We start from the raw sequence: 22,696 nt of genomic DNA, 5'->3' as shown, positions 1-22,696 counted from the left end.
CTCCTAGACTGACCTTTCTTTCCTAAAATTCTCAATTCAACCTCAATTCAAATCTGTTTTCATTGAATACAGACTTTCCCATTGCTGAGAGAGGAGATGACAGTTGGTGCTCATTAAGTTCTATGGTACTATCTCCTCCCTCCTCCCCAAAGAATCTTATAAGCACCAACTGTCATCACTTCTATCAGTGATGGCAAAACCTGTCTTCAGGAGGAGAAAGAAGCATCTTCTTAGATGCGTATTGTAGGATAGCGCTACTCACTTTCGCAATTTACTGCTTTTTGGTTGTAATATTTCTTTGGTAGTCATAGACCGCAAAATCTTCAGCTGTCAGAACGATGCACATAGATGTTTACTGTGTCTTCCTGTTTACTATTTGTCTCTGTTACTCATTGCCCCTGTTTCCTGCTGGGAGTCTGCCCTGGTGGTCCTGTCTACTCTGACGACAACCCTACACCGCCACTTGATGTCTCCTATCTTCACCCTTGGCTGTGAAGAATGGACCTGTGGCTCTTTTTCTGCCTCCACATTTCGGCACAACTTTGCAAATGGCAACTGAAACTTTAAATTGATGTGAAACTCAGGCAGTCTATTTAAGGGGACCTCAGCTGCTGCACTAAGCCTTGTTTGTCCACCTGGTTCCGACTTCTGGTTATGTGCTGCCTACGTTTCCAGGATATTCTCTGATCTGTTGTTTTATGAGTGATCCCCTGGTGTTAACGTTTGCATAGGTTCCTGACCGTACTATGGCTCCATTTGTGCTACCACAGTCATCAACTATCAATGGAAATAATTGAGCCTTCAACATTAGACCAGTCAATGGTTTGGAGAACTTAGCACACCGCATGGAGAAATGCAATGCTCAGACCCCTGAGGTCTAAGATTAATGTATCACCACGTGGTCTCCAAGGATCTCCTATCATTCATTCTCCACATACCGCACTCCAGTGAGCTACAACTATACCGTGCATTTACACTCACATTTCAGGGACTCCCTTTGTACCTCTCAACACATTCTTAATGGCCCAGCTACAACTTAACCTACTTCTTGAACAGTTGAATAGTTGCAGGCTTTCACCTTCAGTCAGTCTTTTTCCCAAATCCTCTGGAAAGTCGGTTTACTCCTAAGATTTCTCAAAGTTTTTGCACAAAGCAGCAGAATTAAATCAGAATGATTAAGTACTCACTAATAAGCAAAAATCCCTTGTTGGAAGCAGCTGCGTTACACTACGTTCAGCAACTTCAGCTTATCTCCTCACTCAACAAAAGTGTTGGCCATTGAAATTCCAACAATTGGATCTTTTTCTTCTCCATCATCATTGGTGGGTGAAGAGTCAGTAGTCCCTCTATATGCATCAGATAGTCCTCCTATGGTGCCAAAATTGTCAGGTTTTGACAACTTTTATCTATTATATATGGAAGTCTTAAAATATATTCCACCATCACACGGATGAATTCGAACAGAATCTTTGTAGTCTCTCCAGTCACCATTTCCACTTACAAGAGGACATGTTCTACAAAGACTGGTTAAAATTACCGTGTCCTACTGGTATGGTCAAATGGAGACAAGTTTCCTGATTTTTCCTATCATGCTCAATCTCTCGAGCTGGCCATGCACATTAGACTTATGTCGACAGGTTTGGATGAAGGTCTAATGTTTATGTAGGAGCTTCCGAAATGATGGTTGGGGGTGATGTCAGTCAGCCAAGTCTAATTTTGCACTTTCTAATCACATTGTTCTCCTTGAGATAAGCCACCACCCAACGTGTTAATCAGCGGCTTTCTTATAGAGGAGAGCTCTTAAGAACAAATGTCAGGAGGAATGATCATTAGTCCGACATCCATCTAATGTCTTTAGCCAGCTTCAATCTTACTGGGCTACCAGTTTTATTATGATGTTGATCTTTAAAGTTAATGCTTCACTCAAAATACATAGCCACCGGCAGTCTTGAACAGAAGTCTTTTAGACTTACCATCCTGTGTGGCTCTATTTTCCTACTTACAGGTTCAGGGTGTTCAAAAGAGAGATGTGTAATAAGCGAAAATTATTACAACTCCATGGATATCACATTTTTCTAGAGCTATGTGTGTCACTAGAGATTATAGAATGAATTCAATGCAAATCAATTTGAAGTGGAATTTTTGGGAATTCGAGCAATTTAAAATTTGCATGCACGACCTGCTAAAAATGATTCCATCATTATATACAATGCAGAAGACTGCATTGACTCACATATTCTTAGGTGTTTATAGCAGACCCAATCAATGTAATGAACTGTCATAGCCAGAATAAAAGCTGAGGCAAGGAATTCAGCAGTCAGTTTGTAGTGAATGTGGATAGTGAGAGGATGTCATAGCTCAGAGCTCAGCCATAGAGATGGGGAGAGAGCCATAAAATAATAAACTGTGCAGATAGTGTAGTCTATAAAAAAAGAGAATAATAAAGAGGTTCAGTTAATAGCAGGAGAGAGAGAAAGATAGAAGTGATAGCAGCCATGGTTGCTGCAGCTCAACTGCACCTTTTTTTACACTCTTCATGCAGAAAACAGCCAAATTTATTGCTGCAACAACAAAAAAAGTAAACTCAGTGTCTGCCACCCAAAGTGTGTGTGCCACAAACTACTGTACTAAGTTATTACACAACATTTAAATTAGTCTAATTTGATATCTGTACACATATTTTTTTAGTGTATAGTGAACATGGTAAATAAAAAAAAAACCAAAATTGTGAAATTGCACATTTTTTTACAATTTCACTGCACTTGGATTTTTTTTTTCCCGTTTTCCAGTACACTATGTGGTAGAATGAATGATGTCATTCAAAAGTACAACTTGTCCCACAAAAATCAAGCTCCTATATGGTTGTATTGACAGAAAAATAAAAAAAAAGTTTTGGCTTTTGGAAGAAGGGGAGGAAAAAAATAATAAAAAAAATAATAATTGGAAAATGACCATGGCGTGAAGGGGTTAAAAGTTTGTACTTTATGATCATTTTATCACCAATATAATAAAAAAAAAACTGGCAAAATCAGTTGTGATCTCCATCCATTGACATCTCGCTGAGCATGTGTTGAGCTTGTTTATCTAGACAGAAGCCAATCTGACCAGCCAGATCTGCAGGGGCAGGGAGATCAGCAGCCTGAGCCAATGAAATGACAGGGGGTGTGTCTCAGACCACCCCTGAGTTCCTGTACACATTATAGCTAATATGTAGTCACAGATTTCAGCTCTGCCCTAATGGTGCTGAGCTAAAACACATCTAATAAGGATGACAATAATACATACCATCTGTTAGTTAATTTTTTGAAGTCATGACTGGACAGAAATTCTACACATTGTTATTCCACTGTCTAAAGTGTTTTTTATTTTAAGGGATAGTTCAAATCAGACAACTATATACAGCTAAAATATAAATTAATTTTGTAAATATTTTTTCTACTAATTTGGGGCTGTATGATGTTCTTATTTACATTCATGGGTATAGCTAAACTCTGGAATCAGAGCAAGAAGAGCCTTGTGGCAACTCCTAAAATTGTAAAATAAGAGTGAGGAAAGTTTCTGTGAAGTTGCTGAACGTTCCACCAAGGTTTACATTGTGAAATTTTTCTCGAAGAAACTCGAAGACCCAATTTTTGTAGCAGACACTTCAGTTGAGACATAAGTAATCTGAGATGCTGCTAACTGCCTAGATATTCCTCGCTGTTGTTGCAGAACAAGTCGTTTCCTTCCTCTTTTTTTTGTCATGCAGCACATGTAAATCTTCATCCCTGACTGTCAGCAAAAGCTTTTCTAGAACAAAAAGTAAAAAATATCCCGAGGGCAGAACCTTAACCAGTTGGCTCTATCTGAGACTTTGCTTTTTTTTTTCTCGTTGAGCTTGGTAATGGTAACAGACTGCTCGCCCAATACAAGTATATGGAGCGAAGCTGCGCCCACTAGTCAGGTTCTGGCCTGAAGTATGCATATCGCATACATCACCGCTGGTCCCGGCTCAGAAACTCGCGAATCCTCGCAGCGCACAGTGCGTGCACTTAGTGGATACACAGAGTGACCACAGACTTGTCATTTTAGACCGGACAACCCATTTAGGCTGTGAAGTTTCCAATATGGGGTCACTTTTGGGGGTGTCTGCTGTTGTGGCACCTCAGGGGCTCGGTTAATGGCGCCAACAATCTATTTAAACGGAATCTGCTTTCTAAAAGCCAAGTAGGACCTCCTTCCCCTCCATTCCCTGTTGTGTGTCAAACAGTATTATACAACCACATTTGGGGAACTGCCACGTTCAGTAAAAATTGCATAACAAATTATGGGGTCTGTATTCCCCTATTATCCCATCATGGGGGTAAAACAGCATTTTAGTGGAGAAAAATGTAATTTTTTTTCTTTTCACATCTAAATGTAATAAAGTGTTGTGAATCATCTGTTGGTTAAAAACGCTAAATACACCCCTAGATGAATTCCTTGAGGGGTCTAGTTTCCAAAATGGGGTCACTTGTGGGGGTTTCTGCTGTTTTGTCACATCAGGGACTCTGAAAATGCGACATGTCATTCACAATCTATTCCAGACAAATTTACACTCCAAAAATCAATCAGCGCTTTTTCTTTTCTGAGCCCTGCTGTGTGCCCAAACAGCAGCTTTTGACAACATATGGGGTATCTTCGCGTTCGGAAGAAATTGGTTAACAAATTATAAGGTCCATTTTTTCCTATTATCCATTGTGAAAATTATGAATTTGGGGCTAAAACTAAATTTTAGCAAAAAAAATTTAAATTTTCATTTTCACATCCACATTTTAAAAAGTTCTGTGGATTTAACAAGCTAAATATCCCTCTATATGAATTCCTTCATGGGTCTAATTTCCAAAATGGGGTCGTGTGTTGGCTTCTGCTGTTTTGGTACCTCAGGGGCTCTGTAAATGAGACATGACATTCACAATCTATTTCAGCCACATTTATATTCCAAATACCAAAGTCACTTCTTCCCTTCTGAGCCCGGCCCTGTGTCCAAACAAAAGTTTTTTTTTACTACATGTAGGGTATCACCACGCTCAGAAGAAAGTGAATAACAAACTGCGCAGTCCGCTTTTTAATGTTACCTCTTGCAAAAGTGAAATATTTGGGGCTAAAGCAACATTTTCGTTAAAAAAATGAAAATTTTCAATATGACGACCCAATGTTCTCAAATTTTGTATAGTACCTGTGGGTTCAAAATGCTCACTATACCCCTGGATAAAATCCTTGAGGGACGTAGTTTCTAAAATGGGGTCACTTGTGGGGGTTTTCTGCTGTTTGGGAGCCTTTGCAGCTGTGCAAACTCAACATGGTGCGTACAATCTATTTCAGCTGAATTTTTGTTTCATAATTCAAATGGCGCTCCTTCCCTTCCGAGCCCGGCCGTTTGTCCAAACAGAGGTTTCTGACCACATGTGGGGTATCAGAGCACTCAGAATAAACTAGGTAACAAATTGTGGGATCTATTTTCTTGTGCTATTTCTTGTAAAAGTAAAAAAATTGGGGCTAAAGCAACATTTTAGAGTAAGAATTCCAATTTTTCTTTTTCATTCGACTTTGTATTAATGCCGGTGTAGCACCTGAAGAATTAAAAAATGTCCTGACGGCAGTATGGAAATATTTGAGGAGTGCGTTTTTTAAAATGGTGTCACTTGTCGTGCGTTTCCATATATAGGCCCCTCTATGGCCATTTAAATCTGAGTACCTCCCTAAAGAAAGAGGTTTTGTAATTTTATTGAAAAAATTTGAGATTTCTACAAATCTTTTAGCCCTTCTAACATCCTAGAAAAATAAAATTACGTTTGAAAAATTATGCAGATGTGAAGTAGACATGTGGGAAATGTATTCATTCTGTTCTACAGCATGACTAAGGCTGGAGTCACACATGGCGTAAGACAATACGCCACGTATTATACGTCCGTACTACGGCCGTAATACGGAGAAATGTTCCCAAAATATTGATCCGTAGGCAGGGTGTGTCAGCGTATTTTGCGCATGGCATCCTCTGTATGTAATCCGTATGGCATCCGTACTGCGCGATTTTCGCACAGGCTTGCAAAACCGACATCTAATGGATTTATGTGCTCAAATGTTAGGGAAAACATATATACAGTATATATATATATATATATATATGTCATTGAGACACATATATATATATATTCTGTATTTAGATTTCATTCAGCGCGATATCTGTGAACAGCCGGTAATTCAATTGCCGGCTTTTCATTTCTCCTGCACAAACCCGACAGGATATGAGACATGGTTTACATACAGTAAACCATCTCATATCCCCTTTTTTTTTGCATATTCCACATTACTAATGTTAGTAGTGTGTATGTGCAAAATTTCCGCGCTGTAGCTGCTGAAATAAAGGGTTAAATGGCGGAAAAAATTGGCGTGGGCTCCCGCGCAATTTTCTCCGCCAGAGCGGTAAAGCCAGTGACTGAGGGCAGATATTAATAGCCAGGAGAGGGTCCATGGTTATTGGCCCCCCCGTGGCTAAAAACATCTGCCCCCAGCCACCCCAGAAAAGGCCCATCTGGAAGATGCGCCTATTCTGGCACTTGGCCACTCTCTTCCCACTCCCTGTAGCAGTGGGATATGGGGTAATGAAGGGTTAATGCCACCTTGCTATTGGAAGGTGACATTAAGCCAGATTAATGATGGAGAGGCGTCAATTATGACACCTATCCATTATTAATCCAATTGTAGGAAAGGGTTAAAAAACACACACACATGATTGAAAAGTATTTTAATGAAATAAACACAGCGGTTGTTGTAATAATTTATTGCTCTCTCAAATCCATTTGCAGTCCCTCGCTTGGCAACATAATAAACGCACAAAATACATACCTTCTGCTGTCAGATCAGGTCCCACGATGTAATCCATCTGACGGGGTTAACTAATATTACAGGCAGGAGCCCTGCAATAATGCAGCTGTGCTCCGTGCTTGTAATTCCCCTGCGAATGAATGAAATGTAGGTCATTGACCTACATTTCCTTCATTCGCGGTGAGGCGCCCTCTGGTGGATGTTCTCATGAACTGCAGCCTGGGAACTTTTTCCCACGCTCCAGGTCATATGAGGACATCCACCAGGGGGCGCCTCACCGCGAATGAAGGAAATGTAGGTCAATGACCTACATTTCATTCATTCGCAGGGGAATTACAAGCAGGGAGCACAGCTGCATTATTGCAGGGCTCCTGCCTGTAATATTAGTTAACCCCGTCAGATGGATTACATCGTGGGACCTGATCTGACAGCAGAAGGTATGTATTTTGTGCGTTTATTATGTTGCCAAGCGAGGGACTGCAAATGGATTTGAGAGAGCAATAAATTATTACAACAACCGCTGTGTTTATTTCATTAAAATACTTTTCAATCATGTGTGTGTGTGTTTTTTAACCCTTTCCTACAATTGGATTAATAATGGATAGGTGTCATAATTGACGCCTCTCCATCATTAATCTGGCTTAATGTCACCTTCCAATAGCAAGGTGGCATTAACCCTTCATTACCCCATATCCCACCGCTACAGGGAGTGGGAAGAGAGTGGCCAAGTGCCAGAATAGGCGCATCTTCCAGATGGGCCTTTTCTGGGGTGGCTGGGGGCAGATGTTTTTAGCCACGGGGGGGCCAATAACCATGGACCCTCTCCTGGCTATTAATATCTGCCCTCAGTCACTGGCTTTACCGCTCTGGCGGAGAAAATTGCGCGGGAGCCCACGCCAATTTTTTCCGCCATTTAACCCTTTATTTCAGCAGCTACAGCGCGGAAATTTTGCACATACACACTACTAACATTAGTAATGTGGAATATGCAAAAAAAAAGGGGATATGAGATGGTTTACTGTATGTAAACCATGTCTCATATCCTGTCGGGTTTGTGCAGGAGAAATGAAAAGCCGGCAATTGAATTACCGACTTTTCACTAACAGCGCTGCGTATTTCTCGCAAGTCACACTGCTGGTCCGTGTGGAATCCGTATTTTTCTCGCCCCCATAGACTTTCATTGGCGATTTTTTTGCGCAGTACGCTGACAAACGCAGCATGCTGCGATTTTGTACGGCCGTAGAAAGCCGTATAATACTGAACCGTAATATACGGCTAATAGGAGCAGCCCCATTGAGAATAATTGTGCCGTATGTTATGCGAGTTTTACGGACGTAGTTTCTGCACTCTTACGTCCGTAAAACTCGCATGTGTGACCCCGGCCTAACCGGTTTAAGGATATAAAGATTGAAATTTAGAAAATTGCAAACTTTTCACACTTTTAACAAAAGTTTTAAAATTTTCACAAATAAAAGAAAAACATATCGTTCTAAATGTTACCACTGACATAAAGTACAATGTGTAACAAAAAGCAATATCTGAATCACTGGGATACAGTGGCTTGCAAAAGTATTCCAAACCCCCCCCCCCCCAACCCCCAACCTCCAACCCCAGCATACTTCATGTTTTGCAACCTTACAACCTGGAATTTCACCGTTTTTTTGAGGGTTTCCATCAGTCCATGTAAAGTACATGCCGTCAACTGTGAACATTTGGTTGTCTTTTTATAGTGAAGCGAACAACAAATAGGATAAAATAACTGAAATAACTATTCGCCCCCCTAAAGTCAGTACTTTGTAGAGCCTCCTTTTGCACCAATTATAGCTGCAGATTTATTGCACTGACAGAATGGAGTATAAATAGTGATTTGAATAGGATTTATTTTATAAGTATCTGAAGAGCTTTTTGATGTGGATTTTGGAACAGAATCAACCCCAAAATCCACATTAAACAACTGAGTGCAAACATATCCCTTGGGTATTTGAACAAGGGATTTATTCCTAGAAAGTTTTCTGCAGTGAAATCTTCAAGTGCAAAAACCTTTGTGGATTTTGTTTCTGTGACGCTGTGAATATCTTGCAGGTTTCACTTTTACACTCTTTTTAAACATTAGTCTCATTCATGGTCAGGACAGAAATATCAGCATCCAAGTGCTGTCCACAGAAAGCAGCCAGGTTATTGCTATGTAATCTGACAGCAGCATGATGCAGGGACAGAGGCCCTGATTCCAGTGATGTATCATTTAGTTTACTGGGTGCTGCAGTTGTGATAAAATCACAGATTTCTCATATTCAGCCCTAGCAGAGCTTGAAATACTGAGCTGCATATAACCCCGCCCACACCACTGATTGGCAGCACCAATACATAGTATAGTGACGGAAAGCTGCCAGTCAGTGGTGGGGGCGTGGTTGTTCCAGGAGGCATGAGATACCTAGCCCTGTAGTGATAATCTCCTGCTGATAAAACACTGATTTTATTGAAACAGCAAAACACAGCCCAGTAAGTGACACATTACTGGAATTAGGGTCTCCTCCCCTACATCATGCTGCTCTCAGATAAGTTGGCAAAATCCTGGTGACTGATTACTTTTAAATGTATGCTGGGAATTCAGATCTTTCAATCAAAAATATAGAGGGAACATAATGATTGAGAAGGGGTTGTTCGAGTAGTGGACAAACCCTTTAAAGTATCAGGTTCATTTTATTTAGGGGTTGTATGAGAATTTGCTGTGTTCTGCCAGGAGCTATGTAGGACGCGATGATAACACATGTCCATAAGTCAACATTATAAATTATATATATATATTATTTTTTAGCTTGACAATTTAGATCTTACTCTTGGAAAATCCCTAAAATAATTTCCACTTTCACTACTTCTACTAGCGCTATTAGTCAGGGTGTCTGCAATCCAGAAAGTTTCTTCAAATTACTCCAGCATATCTATCTATATAATCGTCTAAGGGGTACTTCTGTCTGTCTGTCTGTCTGTAACGGAAATCCCGCGTCGCTGATTGATCAGTGACAGGCTTAGTCCGGCCGCGATTTGGCCCCTCCCTACTCTCCTCAAGTCAGTGCCCCCTCCCTACTCCCCTCCAGTCAGTGCCAGTGTGTCGCCCCATCCCGGACCAACTTTTTACTATTGATGCTGCCTATGCAGCATCAATAGTAAAAGCATATAATGTTAAAAATAATAAAAAATAAATTAAAAATTGTGCTATTCTCACCTTCCGTCGTCCACCGATGCACGCGATGCTGCCGCCAGCTTCCGTTCCCAGTGATGCATTGCGAAATTAATATGATGACTTAGCGGTCTCGCGAGACCGAGACCGCTAAGTCATCTGGGTAATTTCGCAAATGCATCACTGGGAACGGAAGCTGGCGGCAGCATCGCGCGCATCGGGACAGCTTCGGAGGATGCCGGAGGGTGAGTATAGAACTATTTGTTATTTTAATTCATTTTTTTAACAGGGATATGGTGCCCACACTTCTATATAGTACGTGGGCTGTGTGTATATACTACGTGAGCTGTGTGTATATACTACGTGGGCTGTGTTATATACTACGTGGGCTGTGCTATATATTACGTGGGCTTTGTTATATACTACGTGGCTGCTATATATTACGTGGCTGTGCTATATACTACGTGGCTGTCTGTATTATGTGGGCTGTGCTATATACTATGTGGCTGCTATATACTATGTGGCTGTGCTATATACTACGTGGCTGTGCTATATGCTATGTGGCTGTGTTATATACTACGTGGCTGTACTATATCTTGCGCCCTGAACCCCCGACATCCTGTTCCCCGAACCCCTGACATCCTGCGCCCCGAACCCCCGACATCCAGCGCCCCGACATCCTGCGACCAATCAGCGACTGGCGCAGTCCGGCCACGAATTGGCGTGGGATTTGAACCACGCTTCGGTCATTGGTCGCACCCGCCTGGCCAATCAGCAATATTGGCGCTGAATTTAACCCCCACTCACAGCGCGGCGTACATACATACATACTCTAGAATACCCGATGAGTTAGAATCGGGCCACCATCTAGTATAATATATGAATAGAAGTGCTAGTGTTCTTACACCTCTTCAGCCTGTCTCTGCTTCTAATTTTTTTAGACACAGATAGTATAACTGGCCTGTCTCTGCTTATAAACTTAGCTGGCACAGATAGTATTACTAGCCTGTCTCTGCTTCTAAATTTAGTTGGCACAGATAGTATTACTAGCCTGTCTCTGCTTCTAAATTTAGTTGGCACAGATAGTATTACTAGCCTGTCTCTGCTTCTAAATTTAGCTGGCACAGATAGTATAACTGTCCTGTCTCTGCTTCTAAATTTAGTTGGCACAGATAGTATTACTAGCCTGTCTCTGCTTCTAAATTTAGTTGGCACAGATAGTATAACTGGCCTGTCTCTGCTTCTAAATTTAGTTGGCACAGATAGTATTACTGGCCTGTCTCTGCTTCTAAATTTAGTTGGCACAGATAGTATTACTAGCCTGTCTCTGCTTCTAAATTTAGTTGGCACAGATAGTATTACTGACCTGTCTCTGCTTCTAAATTTAGTTGGCACAGATAGTACTACTGACCTGTCCCTGCTTCTAAATTTGTTGGCCCAGAAAGTACTACTTGCCTGTCTTTACACCTACGTTTTGTTGGCAAAGATAGTACTGCTGGCCAGTCTCTGCTTCTAATAATTGTTGGCACAGATATTACTACCTCTTTGTCTTTCCTTGTTACTTATATAATCATAAATCTTTATACATACATATTCACCAATTCTTGCCACCAGCTCTAAAAGCCAAGTCCTCACTAAAATCGTGATCTGTAGTTCTGGCCTGTAAAGGAACAGTGCCTATACCTAAGATTGTATTTTAATTATGGTGGATTGATGATGAGGGATAGCAGCAGGTGAACTATTTGACCTGGTCACTGAGATTTTGCCAGCCCTGATAGTGATTGTGTTGCCTCCCTATATCCACTTGTAAACTTTATGGTTAAATATATACTTGCCTTTACCAGTAAATAACGTTGGCACAGATAGCACTGCGTCCCTGTCTTTTCCTGTAAATTATGTGGGCATGGTTGATACTGCCAACTTGTTTCTCCCTAAAAATCATGATGCAACAGATACTTCTGACAGAATATAGGCTGAACTGGATGGACAAATATATTTTTTCAGCCTTACTATGTTACTATGTTAATACTGCCACTTGTCTTGTTAATGGAAGGATTAGTAATACAACATGTATATTAGTGCTGCACTGTACCTGAATAATTCCATGTGACTATATTATACCGCCCTATAGTGTCTATATAATGATACATTACATGTTAACAATGCTATAAAGTTCCCCAAAATAAATCCAAACAGTGCTAAAAAAAAAACAAAATACCAAACCACAGCTGGTGAAATGGGGTAAGTTTAGTAAGTGGGCCAAAGTGTTAATAGTCCTGGACTAAAGCTATTTATACAGTGGGGAAAAAAAGTATTTAGTCAGCGGCCTGTAATTGACATCATAGGTAGAGTCAAAATTAGAAAACTAATCCAGAAAATCACCTTGTCTGATCTGATTTGGCAACATTTATTTTGCAAATCATGGTGGAAAATAAGTATTTGGTCACCTAAAAACATGCAAGATTTCTGGCTCTCACAGACCTGTGTCCTCCACTCATTACCTATAATAATGGCACCTGTTTGAACTTATTATCAGTATAAAAGGCACCTGTCCACAACCTCAAAGAGTCACACTCCAAACTCCACTATGGTGAAGACCAAAGAGCTGTGAAGGACACCAGAAACAAAATTGTAGCCCTGCACCAGGCTGGGAAGACTGAATCTGCAATAGGCGAGCAGCTTGGTGTGATGAAATCCACGGTGGGAGCAATAATAAGAAAATGGAAGACATACAAGACCACTGATAATCTCCCTCGATCTGGGGCTCCACGCAAGATCTCTCCCTGTGGGGTCAAAATGATCACAAGAACGGTGAACAAAAATCACAGGACCTAGTGAGTGACCTGCATAGAGCTGGGACCACCGTAACAAAGGCTACCATCAGTAATACAGTATGCCGCCAGGGACTCAGATCCTGCAGTGCCAGACGTGCCCCCTGATTAAGCCAGTACATGTCCGGGCCCGTCTGAAGTTTGCTAGACAGCATTTGGATTATCTACAAGAGTATTGGGAGAATGTCTTATGGTCTGATAAAACCAAAGTAGAACTGTTTGGTACAAACAAAACGTGTCGTATTTAGAGGAGACAGAATGCTGAGTTGCATCCAAAGAACACCATACCTACTGTGAAGCATGGGGGTGGCAACATCATGCTTTGGGGTTGTTTCTCTGCAAAGGGACCAGAACGACTGATCTGTGTACATGAAAGAATGAATGGGGCCATGTATCGTGAGATTTTGAGTGCAAACCTCATTCCATCAGCAAGGGCATTGAAGATGAAACGTGGATGGGTCTTTCAGGATGATAATGATCCCAAGCACACCGCCAGGGCAACGAAGGAGTGGCTTTGTAAGAAGCATGTGAAGGTCCTGGAGTGGCCTAGCCAGTCTCCAGATCTCAATCCCATGGAAAACCTTTTGGAGGGAGTTGAAAATCCATGTTGCCCAGCAACAGGCCCAAAACATCACTGCTCTAGAGGAGATCTGCATGGAGGAATGGGCCAACATACCACCAACAGTGTGTGCCAACCTTGTGAAGACTTACAGGAAACGTTTGACCTCTGTCATTGCCAACAAAGGATATATAACAAAATGTTGAGATGAACTTTTGGTAATGACTAAATGCTTATTTTCCAACATAATTTGCAATATAAATCTGCCAAATCAGACAAGGTGATTTTCTGGATTTGTTTTCTCATTTTGACTCTCATAGTTGTGGTCTACCTATGATGTCAATTGCAGGCCTCTCTCATCTTTTTAAGTGGGAGAACTTGTACAATTAGTTGCTGACTAAATACTTTTTTTCCTCACTGTATATGTATATATATGCTGTATACATACAGCTCTGACAAAAATTAAGAGACCACCACATCAAAACCCTGCCATGGGCAGCCCAATCTCCAGACCTAAACCCCATTGAAAACCTCTGGAACGTAATCAAGAGGATGATGGATAGTCACAAGGCATCAAACAAAGAAGAACTGCTTACATTTTTGCGTCGGAGCAGTGTGAAAGACTGGTGGAAAGCATGCCAAGACGCATGAAAGCTGTGAACAAAAATCATGGTTATTCCACATAATATTGATTTCTGAACTCTTCCTGAGTTAAAACATTAGAATTATTGTTTCTAAATGATTATGAACTTGTTTTCTTTGCATTATTTGAGGTCTGAAAGCACTGGGGGTTTTAATTTTGACCATTTTTCTTTGTCAGAAAAAACTACAAAATGTATTGCTTGGAACTTCGGAGACATGTTGTCAGAAGTTTATTAAAAAAAACATTTTACTCAAAAATATACCTATAAAGAGAAAAATCAGACAAACTGAACATTTTGCAGTGGTCTCTTAATTTTTGCCAGAGCTGTATATATATATGGCCCTGTTACACGTGTTCTCATCCATTTATATAGCACAAAGCAATACAGGCCCAGAGGAGGATCATGGGAGTTCATGCTGTAATGCTGTATTCATTCAGTCATCTAAATTTTTGCATACAGCAAATACACAGGATAATTGACAAAGACTTCCATTAATCCTGTCCTCTGATAACAGATGCCTTTTACACACTGGAAAATAATCGCAATCACTTTCCATCTGGTGTAGCACATTAATGACATGGTATAATTCACGGAGAAGGATATTTAATATTTATCGATTCATGTTCTTCAAATCTCCAGTACTTACTGACGATGGGCGCTGATGTTGGGTCATCATAAGACTTGACCCAGAAGGAACCTGCTAACTGTTTTAGGATGCCCACCCTGGCAGACTGGCTCTCTCGATGCAGAAAGCTGTGTTGGACTCTGAAACACTGCACAAAATATACCTCGATGCAAAAACAAGCCCTTCACAATAAGGGAAGGGAGAGGAATGTGTATAACAATAAATACTTTTATTTACACATATATATTCATACAGCAAATCAACAATAATAAAAAGGATGCCTCATGTCAGAGAACTGGAAACAAATAGCTAACCACTCATTGCGAATTATAAAATTGCCCAGGTCTAAATGGTTCCATATGTAACATACTTGTAGGTTTTGCTAGATGATAGCAGCTACTATAAAGTATACAGTGAAAAAAACGCCTATATATACCTTTTAACAGTAAGTAAATAAATAATATTTCATATAAGTAAAGTGCTTTAGTGCAATAGATAGGAATTATCAGGCAGGTACTGAAAAAGATGTAAATATTGAATGCAAAATCAATATCAAGTAATCAAAAAAGTGCCTCAGTGTATGTACCTATGCCCCTGGAAGAAGAAACGTCGAAACGCGCGTCGGGGTGGGAGACAAGGCAAATTTTGGTGTTCCACTAAGATAAAGAAACATAAAGAAACGCATATGCACCTTCCTTTTCTTCTGGTTTCCTTATGCTGCTAATCTAGGTTTTAATTCAGTTTACATGCACTGAGGCACTTTCCTCTCCCTTCCCTAATTGTGAAGGGCTTGTTTATGCATTACGATATTGGATTGTGACTTTAGTTCTGAAGGTTTCTATGGACTAATATATATACAAAATATACATTGAAAACTGGGCTGGATACACCGAAACAGTCCATTGGGTGGTTTCCTCTGACTTCTCTTCACCCTGCTTAGCTTGAGTGACAGGTCTCTCTCTCTCTACACAAGTAGGGAAACCTGTCAATCAATCCTTCAGGGAGAAGGCAGAGGGAACTGTCCAGTGGACTTTTCTCCCTGTACCCATCTTGTTTATCAAATTATGTTTTCCCTAAGCTGAAGTAGCCTGCCAGAGTAAAAAATAGCTCTGAAGAATGAAAATCTCACGTGTGTTGGGGCCTCTATACTCCTCAACATCAGATGTCAGGGAAATAAAGGATGATGGTGCCAGATGTCAAAGGTAATTTCTTTAGTAGATCGGCTCACTCGGCTGCACACGGACGTAGACACAGGTACACTGAATCTTTAACTCTTCCGCATGTGTATTATACATGTGGCATAAACCAACGAGGAGTGAAAATAAGCAGGGCCCTCTGGGCAAAGCAGGAAAACAAAACAAAATGGTATACAGTCTCTGTAACAGCAGGGATCTGCCCGCTCAGGATATAACAACCAGGTTCAGCACAGCTTAATACAAAACCACTTATCTGGAGCTGCCGGCTCCAGACACACTGAACGCTAAATGCCTCAGGAGGCTGACTGTTTAAACCCCAGACCACACCCTGGGGTGGAGATAAGGTGGACAATCTTCCACCTGCTCTATGGTTGTCCACAAAAACCCAGCCCTTAAAATGGCCGATTAACCTCTCTCAACACATAGTATACTGGAACAAAACTTCTGGGATTCAAATCACTGAAGCTAATGGCCACAGAGAGAAGTATTTCCCTCCCAGCACTTTGCAAGTGACTTTGTCACATTTCATACAAAAAAAAGTCCTCATAGATATGAAATCAAAGAAACAACCTCCATATCTTACCATAGTACATGATATGGTAGGTCCCCAACCAGTTTTATGTTCCCACAGTGGGCCTCCACAGTATGATGGCCGTCACCTGCCATCTCCACACAGTATTATGGCCATCATCTGCCATCTCCACATAGTATAATGGCTGTCACCTGCCATCTTCACGTAGTATGATGTCCCTCACCTGCCTTTTTCAAGCACAGTATGATGGTCCTCATCTGCCATCTCCGCACAGTATGATGCCCCTCACCTGTCATCTCCACACAGTATGATGGTCCTCATCTGCCTACGCCACACAGTATGATGGCCCTCACCTGCCATCTCCACGCTGTATGATGCCCCTCACCTGTCATCTCCACACAGTATGATGGTCCTCATCTGCCTACTCCACACAGTATGATGGCCATCACCTGCCATCTCCACACAGTATGACTGTCACCTGCCATCTTCACACAATATGATGGCCGTCATCTGCCATCTCCACACAGTATGATGGCCTTCACCTACCATCTGCACACAATGTGATGACCCACACCTGCCTATCTCATCACAGTATGATGGTCCTCACCTACCATCTGCACACAGTATGATGACCCTCACCTGCCATCTCCACACAGTATGATGGCCCTCACCTGCCATCTATACACAGTATGATGGCCCTCACCTGCCATCTATAGACAGTATTATGACCCTCACCTGCCATCTCCACACAGTATGATGGCCCTCACCTGCCATCTATAGACAGTATGATGACCCTCACCTGCCATCTGCACACAGTATGATGGCCCTCACCTGCCATCTATACACAGTATGATGACCCTCACCTGCCATCTCCACACAGTATGATGACCCTCACCTGCCATCTGTACACAGTATGATGACCCTCACCTGCCATCTCCACACAGTATGATGACCCTCACCTGCCATCTCCACACAGTATGATGGCCCACACCTGCCATCTCCACACAGTATGATGAACCTCACCTGCCATCTCCACACAGTATGATGGCCCACACCTGCCATCTCCACACAGTATGATGAACCTCACCTGCCGTCTCCACACTTGTATGATGGCTGTCACCTGCCATCTCCACACAGTATGATGGCCCTCACCTGCCATCTATACACAGTATGATGGCCCTCACCTGCCATCTCCACACAGTATGATAGCCCTCACCTACCATCTACACACAGTATGATGACCCTCACCTGCCATCTCCACAAAGTATGATGGCCCTCACCTGCCATCTCCACACAGTATGATGAACCTCACCTGCCGTCTCCACACAGTATGATGACCCTCACCTGCTCTCTATACACAGTATGATGACCCTCACCTGCCATCTCCACACAGTATGATGACCCTCACCTGCTATCTATACCCAGTATGATGGCCCTCACCTGCCATCTATACACAGTATGATGGCCCTCACCTGCCATCTCCACACAGTATGATAGCCCTCACCTACCATCTACACACAGTATGATGACCCTCACCTGCCATCTCCACAAAGTATGATGGCCCTCACCTGCCATCTCCACACAGTATGATGAACCTCACCTGCCGTCTCCACACAGTATGATGACCCTCACCTGCTATCTATACCCAGTATGATGGCCCTCACCTGCCATCTATACACAGTATGATGGCCCTCACCTGCCATCTCCACACAGTATGATAGCCCTCACCTACCATCTACACACAGTATGATGACCCTCACCTGCCATCTCCACAAAGTATGATGGCCCTCACCTGCCATCTCCACACAGTATGATGACCCTCACCTGCCATCTCCACACAGTATGATGACCCTCACCTGCTATCTATACCCAGTATGATGGCCCTCACCTGCCATCTATACACAGTATGATGGCCCTCACCTGCCATCTCCACACAGTATGATGACCCTCACCTGCCATCTCCACAAAGTATGATGGCCCTCACCTGCCATCTCCACACAGTATGATGAACCTCACCTGCCGTCTCCACACAGTATGATGACCCTCACCTGCTCTCTATACACAGTATGATGACCCTCACCTGCCATCTCCACACAGTATGATGACCCTCACCTGCTATCTATACACAGTATGATGGCTGTCACCTGCCATCTCCACACAGTATGATGGCCCTCACCTGCCATCTCCACACAGTATGATGACCCTCACCTGCTCTCTATACACAGTATGATGACCCTCACCTGCCATCTCCACACAGTATGATGACCCTCACCTGCTATCTATACACAGTATGATGGCCCTCACCTGCCATCTATACACAGTATGATGGCCCTCACCTGCCATCTCCACACAGTATGATGGCCCTCACCTGCCATCTCCACACAGTATGATGGCCCTCACCTATCATCTGCACACAGTATGACCTTCACCTGCCATCTCCACACAATATAATGGCTGTCACCTGCCATCTCCACACAGTATGATGGTCCTCACCTGTCATCTCCACAGCCGCCCTATCACCTACTATAGACTCCATGCCTATGCTAATATCGAGCATGTGAGACCTTACAATTATCACAACTCCTCTGACAAGTCTTTTTTTCTTTTTTGTTTTACTTAAAAACTTGTATTTAAGGCTACTAAAAATATGTTTTACAATTTGGTTTCATTAAAGAATTTTCACCATTTTGCTTTTACTGCCTCTTTGTCCATGCACATGCAACTTTGATGTTGTCTGTGGTCATAAATCAGCTGAGAGGATCTCAGAAAAGGACAGATAACAGTCTCCCATTTTGCTGTCAGACCGAGATCACTAACATATTATTAGTCAACTTATTCTGCACGTATGCAACACAGAGAGTATAGAAGGGAAACGGTGCAAAATTTTTAATGAAACCCAATTGCAAAAATGATTATTTAGTGAAAAATACATGTGTTTAACTAAGAAAAAAAATTGTGGACAGCCCTAAGCACCCTCGGAGCTGCAATTATTATTATCATTATAGCGCCATTTATCCCATAGCGCTTTACATATGAGGAGGGGTGTACATAATAACAAACAAGTACAATAATCCTGAACAAAACAAGTCACCGACTGGTACAGGAGGAGAGGAGACTGCCCACGAGGGCTCACAATCTAAGGGATGGGTGAGGATACAGTAGGTGAGGGGAGAGCTGGTCGTGCAGCAGTATGGTGGAACGATGGTTACTGTAGGTTGGAGGCTTGTCGGAAGAGGTGGGTCTTCAGGTTCTTTTTTGAAGGTTTCCACGGTAGGTGAGAGTCTGTTTTACATTTAGTTTCTTATTACATGATTACTTCCTGGACTCATCTTGGAGTCTAGCCCTTAATATTCAGGTCATGGTTGATAACGTGCTAAGGAGGGTAATTTTCCTAGATAAATGGTGGCATATACAGGGATGGAGTCTTACTCTCAATCGGTCAATCTGCATAATTCCCTCAGTAAAGGAAATAGGTAATGAAATTCCGGTAACCAGGGCGGCAGGTCACCATGATGAATTACTGTATTAACACACAGAACGTTGCACCCAACCTCAGCTCATATAAACGTCTCTGTTAGATACAGATTATTGTTTATTTCTAGGAAGCCGAGTGACAACCATGGGGGCCTGCACCCAAGAGAGCTCCTGTAGGCCTCCCTGGAAGATTAGCTGAGTAGCAGGAGGCAAATCGGGCAGAGACATTGGCACACATGTTTGGTTCATTCATGGCTGCTCTTCTTCTTTACTATTCACGTACAAAATAGATGCCAGGCCCATACATCCAGGCACAAAACACAAATGAAAAACACAGCTGAAAACGTCTAAATCCCAATGTTGAGCATAAAAAAAACAAGCAAACACATATAAAGCAGCCTTTCAAAAAGGTGCAAATTGAAAGTATAAAGTACAAATGAAAAACAGCAAAAACTAGAAAGAATTGGGTAAATGCAATTACTGTATTGAGTAAGATTTATTAATTTTGCTATGTTTGCCATGTGCTATTTTTCCTTTACAATGACAGTCACAATGATGGAAAATCAAAAACCGAACAAAACCCAGTAGAAGTCAGTGTGTCTCTCCGGTGATGTTGGTTTGTTTTACAGTGTGGATTGTTAATTATACAGCAAAATGAAATAAATATATAGTTTTTTATTTTATTTTATGTCTTTTTACATAACATTGTGCAGGAAAAAAAAAAGCCTTTTTTTTATTTTTGTTCTATTATTAAAATTTTTTTAACCCATCTATTGCATAACCATTCAATAGTTTGACTGTATGTCTATTAACCTGCGATACTCCTGTATTACAGGGCACTGTGCCAGTGAGTGATATACTGACCGGCAGCCTATCCAGGACCTTGGTTAAGCTCCCGGCGGATGTGACAACCTTTCAGCACACGGTAATCACGTTGAAGTAGCAGTGATAGGGTGACAGAGGCAGGCACCCCCCTAATCTCTGTAGCCACCTATCCCACGGTGAATATTGACCACGTCATCTAATTGACTAAACGGCCTGGATCACAGTTATATATTCCGACAGCCGGCGGCAATCTTTAAAATGTTAACTCACAATATATTCGGAAGTTCCAGAACTTTTTCTAATACAATGATTACACCTAAATAACATAAAAATGAATAATACATTTTGACAACTTTGGAATCTAGGTCAATCTTTGCAGATCTTCCCTGTAGATGTCGAACGAGAAACTCAGATTTCTCAGTTGACACGATAGCATTTACTTGCATGTTGCCAACCGGAGCCAATGACCTTTCCCCATGTGGCGCCAACGATAGAATATCGCCTTTGCACCTGAGACCGAAATTTCAGTGGTGTGAAAATGACTAACTTCGACCTATGACAATCAGTTCAATTCCTTGAAACATGTTACTGATCGCTAGTTGTTATTGTCACTTTCCATTATTATGAGACCAGTAAGCGTCGGACTGGGCAGCCAAGGTCTCACCAGCAACCAACTCCAGGGCCCCCCTTTTCAGCTCCATGCAAATGTGACATTATCCTCAATCTCAAATGTATATAATAGTGAACTGGGAAGATTGTTAAATGAATAAGATGCTGCCTCTGTCTGTACGCAATGATTCAAGTATATTGTGCCCAGTACAGCTCATATAAGAGGGTAGCCCACCGGAGGATTCTCCTGTTCTCCAGTGGGCCAGTCCAAGCCAGAGACCTTATAAAGTTTTACCTTAGTCTGAAGCGTCTGTTCTTGGCGATGATGGCAGCCAGTTTCCTCCATCCTTTCTCGCTGGTTTGGTCCAGGAGCTCACACACTTTCTGAAGGATTGGCTCCTGTAGAGAATTTATATTAAGGGAGTAAAACTGCTGATGAGAGTCCGACGACATCTCTATTCTGCAGCCAGCTCTGCTCAGGTGGTGTATTTCCTTGTGTCTCCTTCCTGCTTACACGTCTTGTGCATGGCGTGAGGCCTCGCATACGCCATCTTCTGGGGACTGACGATTATACACTCTCTCTGTCAAAGACAAGTGAAAGTGAAAGTGTGCGAGAGTCTTACATGACATTTGCAATGTGTCGTGCTTCCTTCTAGCAATTTTATGCTTTCTTTTTTTTATTGTTTTAGGATTTCATTTTTGTCAATGGTAAAGCTGTATTCATATAGTCGAATGTTCTGCCCCATCCATTGGATAGAGCATAACTTACAGATCCATAGAGATTTGAACACTGGGACCCCCTGTGATCCCGAGAAAGTTGCCTTGTCTTGAATGGAGCATGGGGGCACATGCTTGTTCTTATGCTCACCTATTTCCAGCAGTCCTATAGTTAACGAATGGACTGTAGGTGCACATGCTCGACCTTATGCTCAACTATTTCTACCAGTCCTATAGTTAATAAAGTGGAGGTGCGCGGGTTTGACCTTGCGTTAAGCTATTTCCAGCAGTCCCATTGTTAATGAATGGAGTGGAGATGCACATGCTTGACTTCGTTCTCATCTATTTCCAGCAGTCCAATAGTTAATGAATGGACAAGAGGTGAGCATGCTCGACCTCATGCTCAGCTGTATCTTCCAGTCCCGCAGTTATTAAATAAACTGAAGGTGCACATCCTTGACCTGGCGTTAATCTATTTCTAGAAGTCCCGTAGTTAATGAATGGAGTGGAGATGTGCATGCTCGACCTCGCAGACATTAGTTAATAAAAGGAATGCTCAATCTAGTACACAGCTATTTCTAGAAGTCCCATAGTTAAGGTGTGAATGCTCGACCTCATAAACAATAGTTAATAAATGGAGTGGAAGTGCACATGCTCGAC

General features: G+C 42.0%; 1 protein-coding gene across 2 annotated transcripts in view; it reads right to left on the bottom strand.

Moving 5' to 3' along the window:
* MALT1 (MALT1 paracaspase) overlaps nt 1-21,813 on the bottom strand; it is a 117,007-nt gene extending 95,194 nt beyond the window's left edge. For both annotated transcript variants that reach the window (XM_077282839.1, XM_077282847.1), the window contains exon 1: nt 21,615-21,813. In XM_077282839.1, the coding sequence (XP_077138954.1) occupies nt 21,615-21,772 (158 nt within the window). In that variant the 5' untranslated portion in view covers nt 21,773-21,813. The remainder of the gene's footprint in view (nt 1-21,614) is intronic.
* Nucleotides 21,814-22,696: the final 883 nt, after the last annotated feature.

The sequence above is a fragment of the Ranitomeya variabilis genome, chromosome 1 (genome assembly GCF_051348905.1).
Source record: "Ranitomeya variabilis isolate aRanVar5 chromosome 1, aRanVar5.hap1, whole genome shotgun sequence".
Taxonomy (NCBI): Eukaryota; Metazoa; Chordata; class Amphibia; order Anura; family Dendrobatidae; genus Ranitomeya; species Ranitomeya variabilis.
Note: the sequence above shows the minus strand (reverse complement) of the source record. Positions and strands in the feature narration are given on the sequence as shown.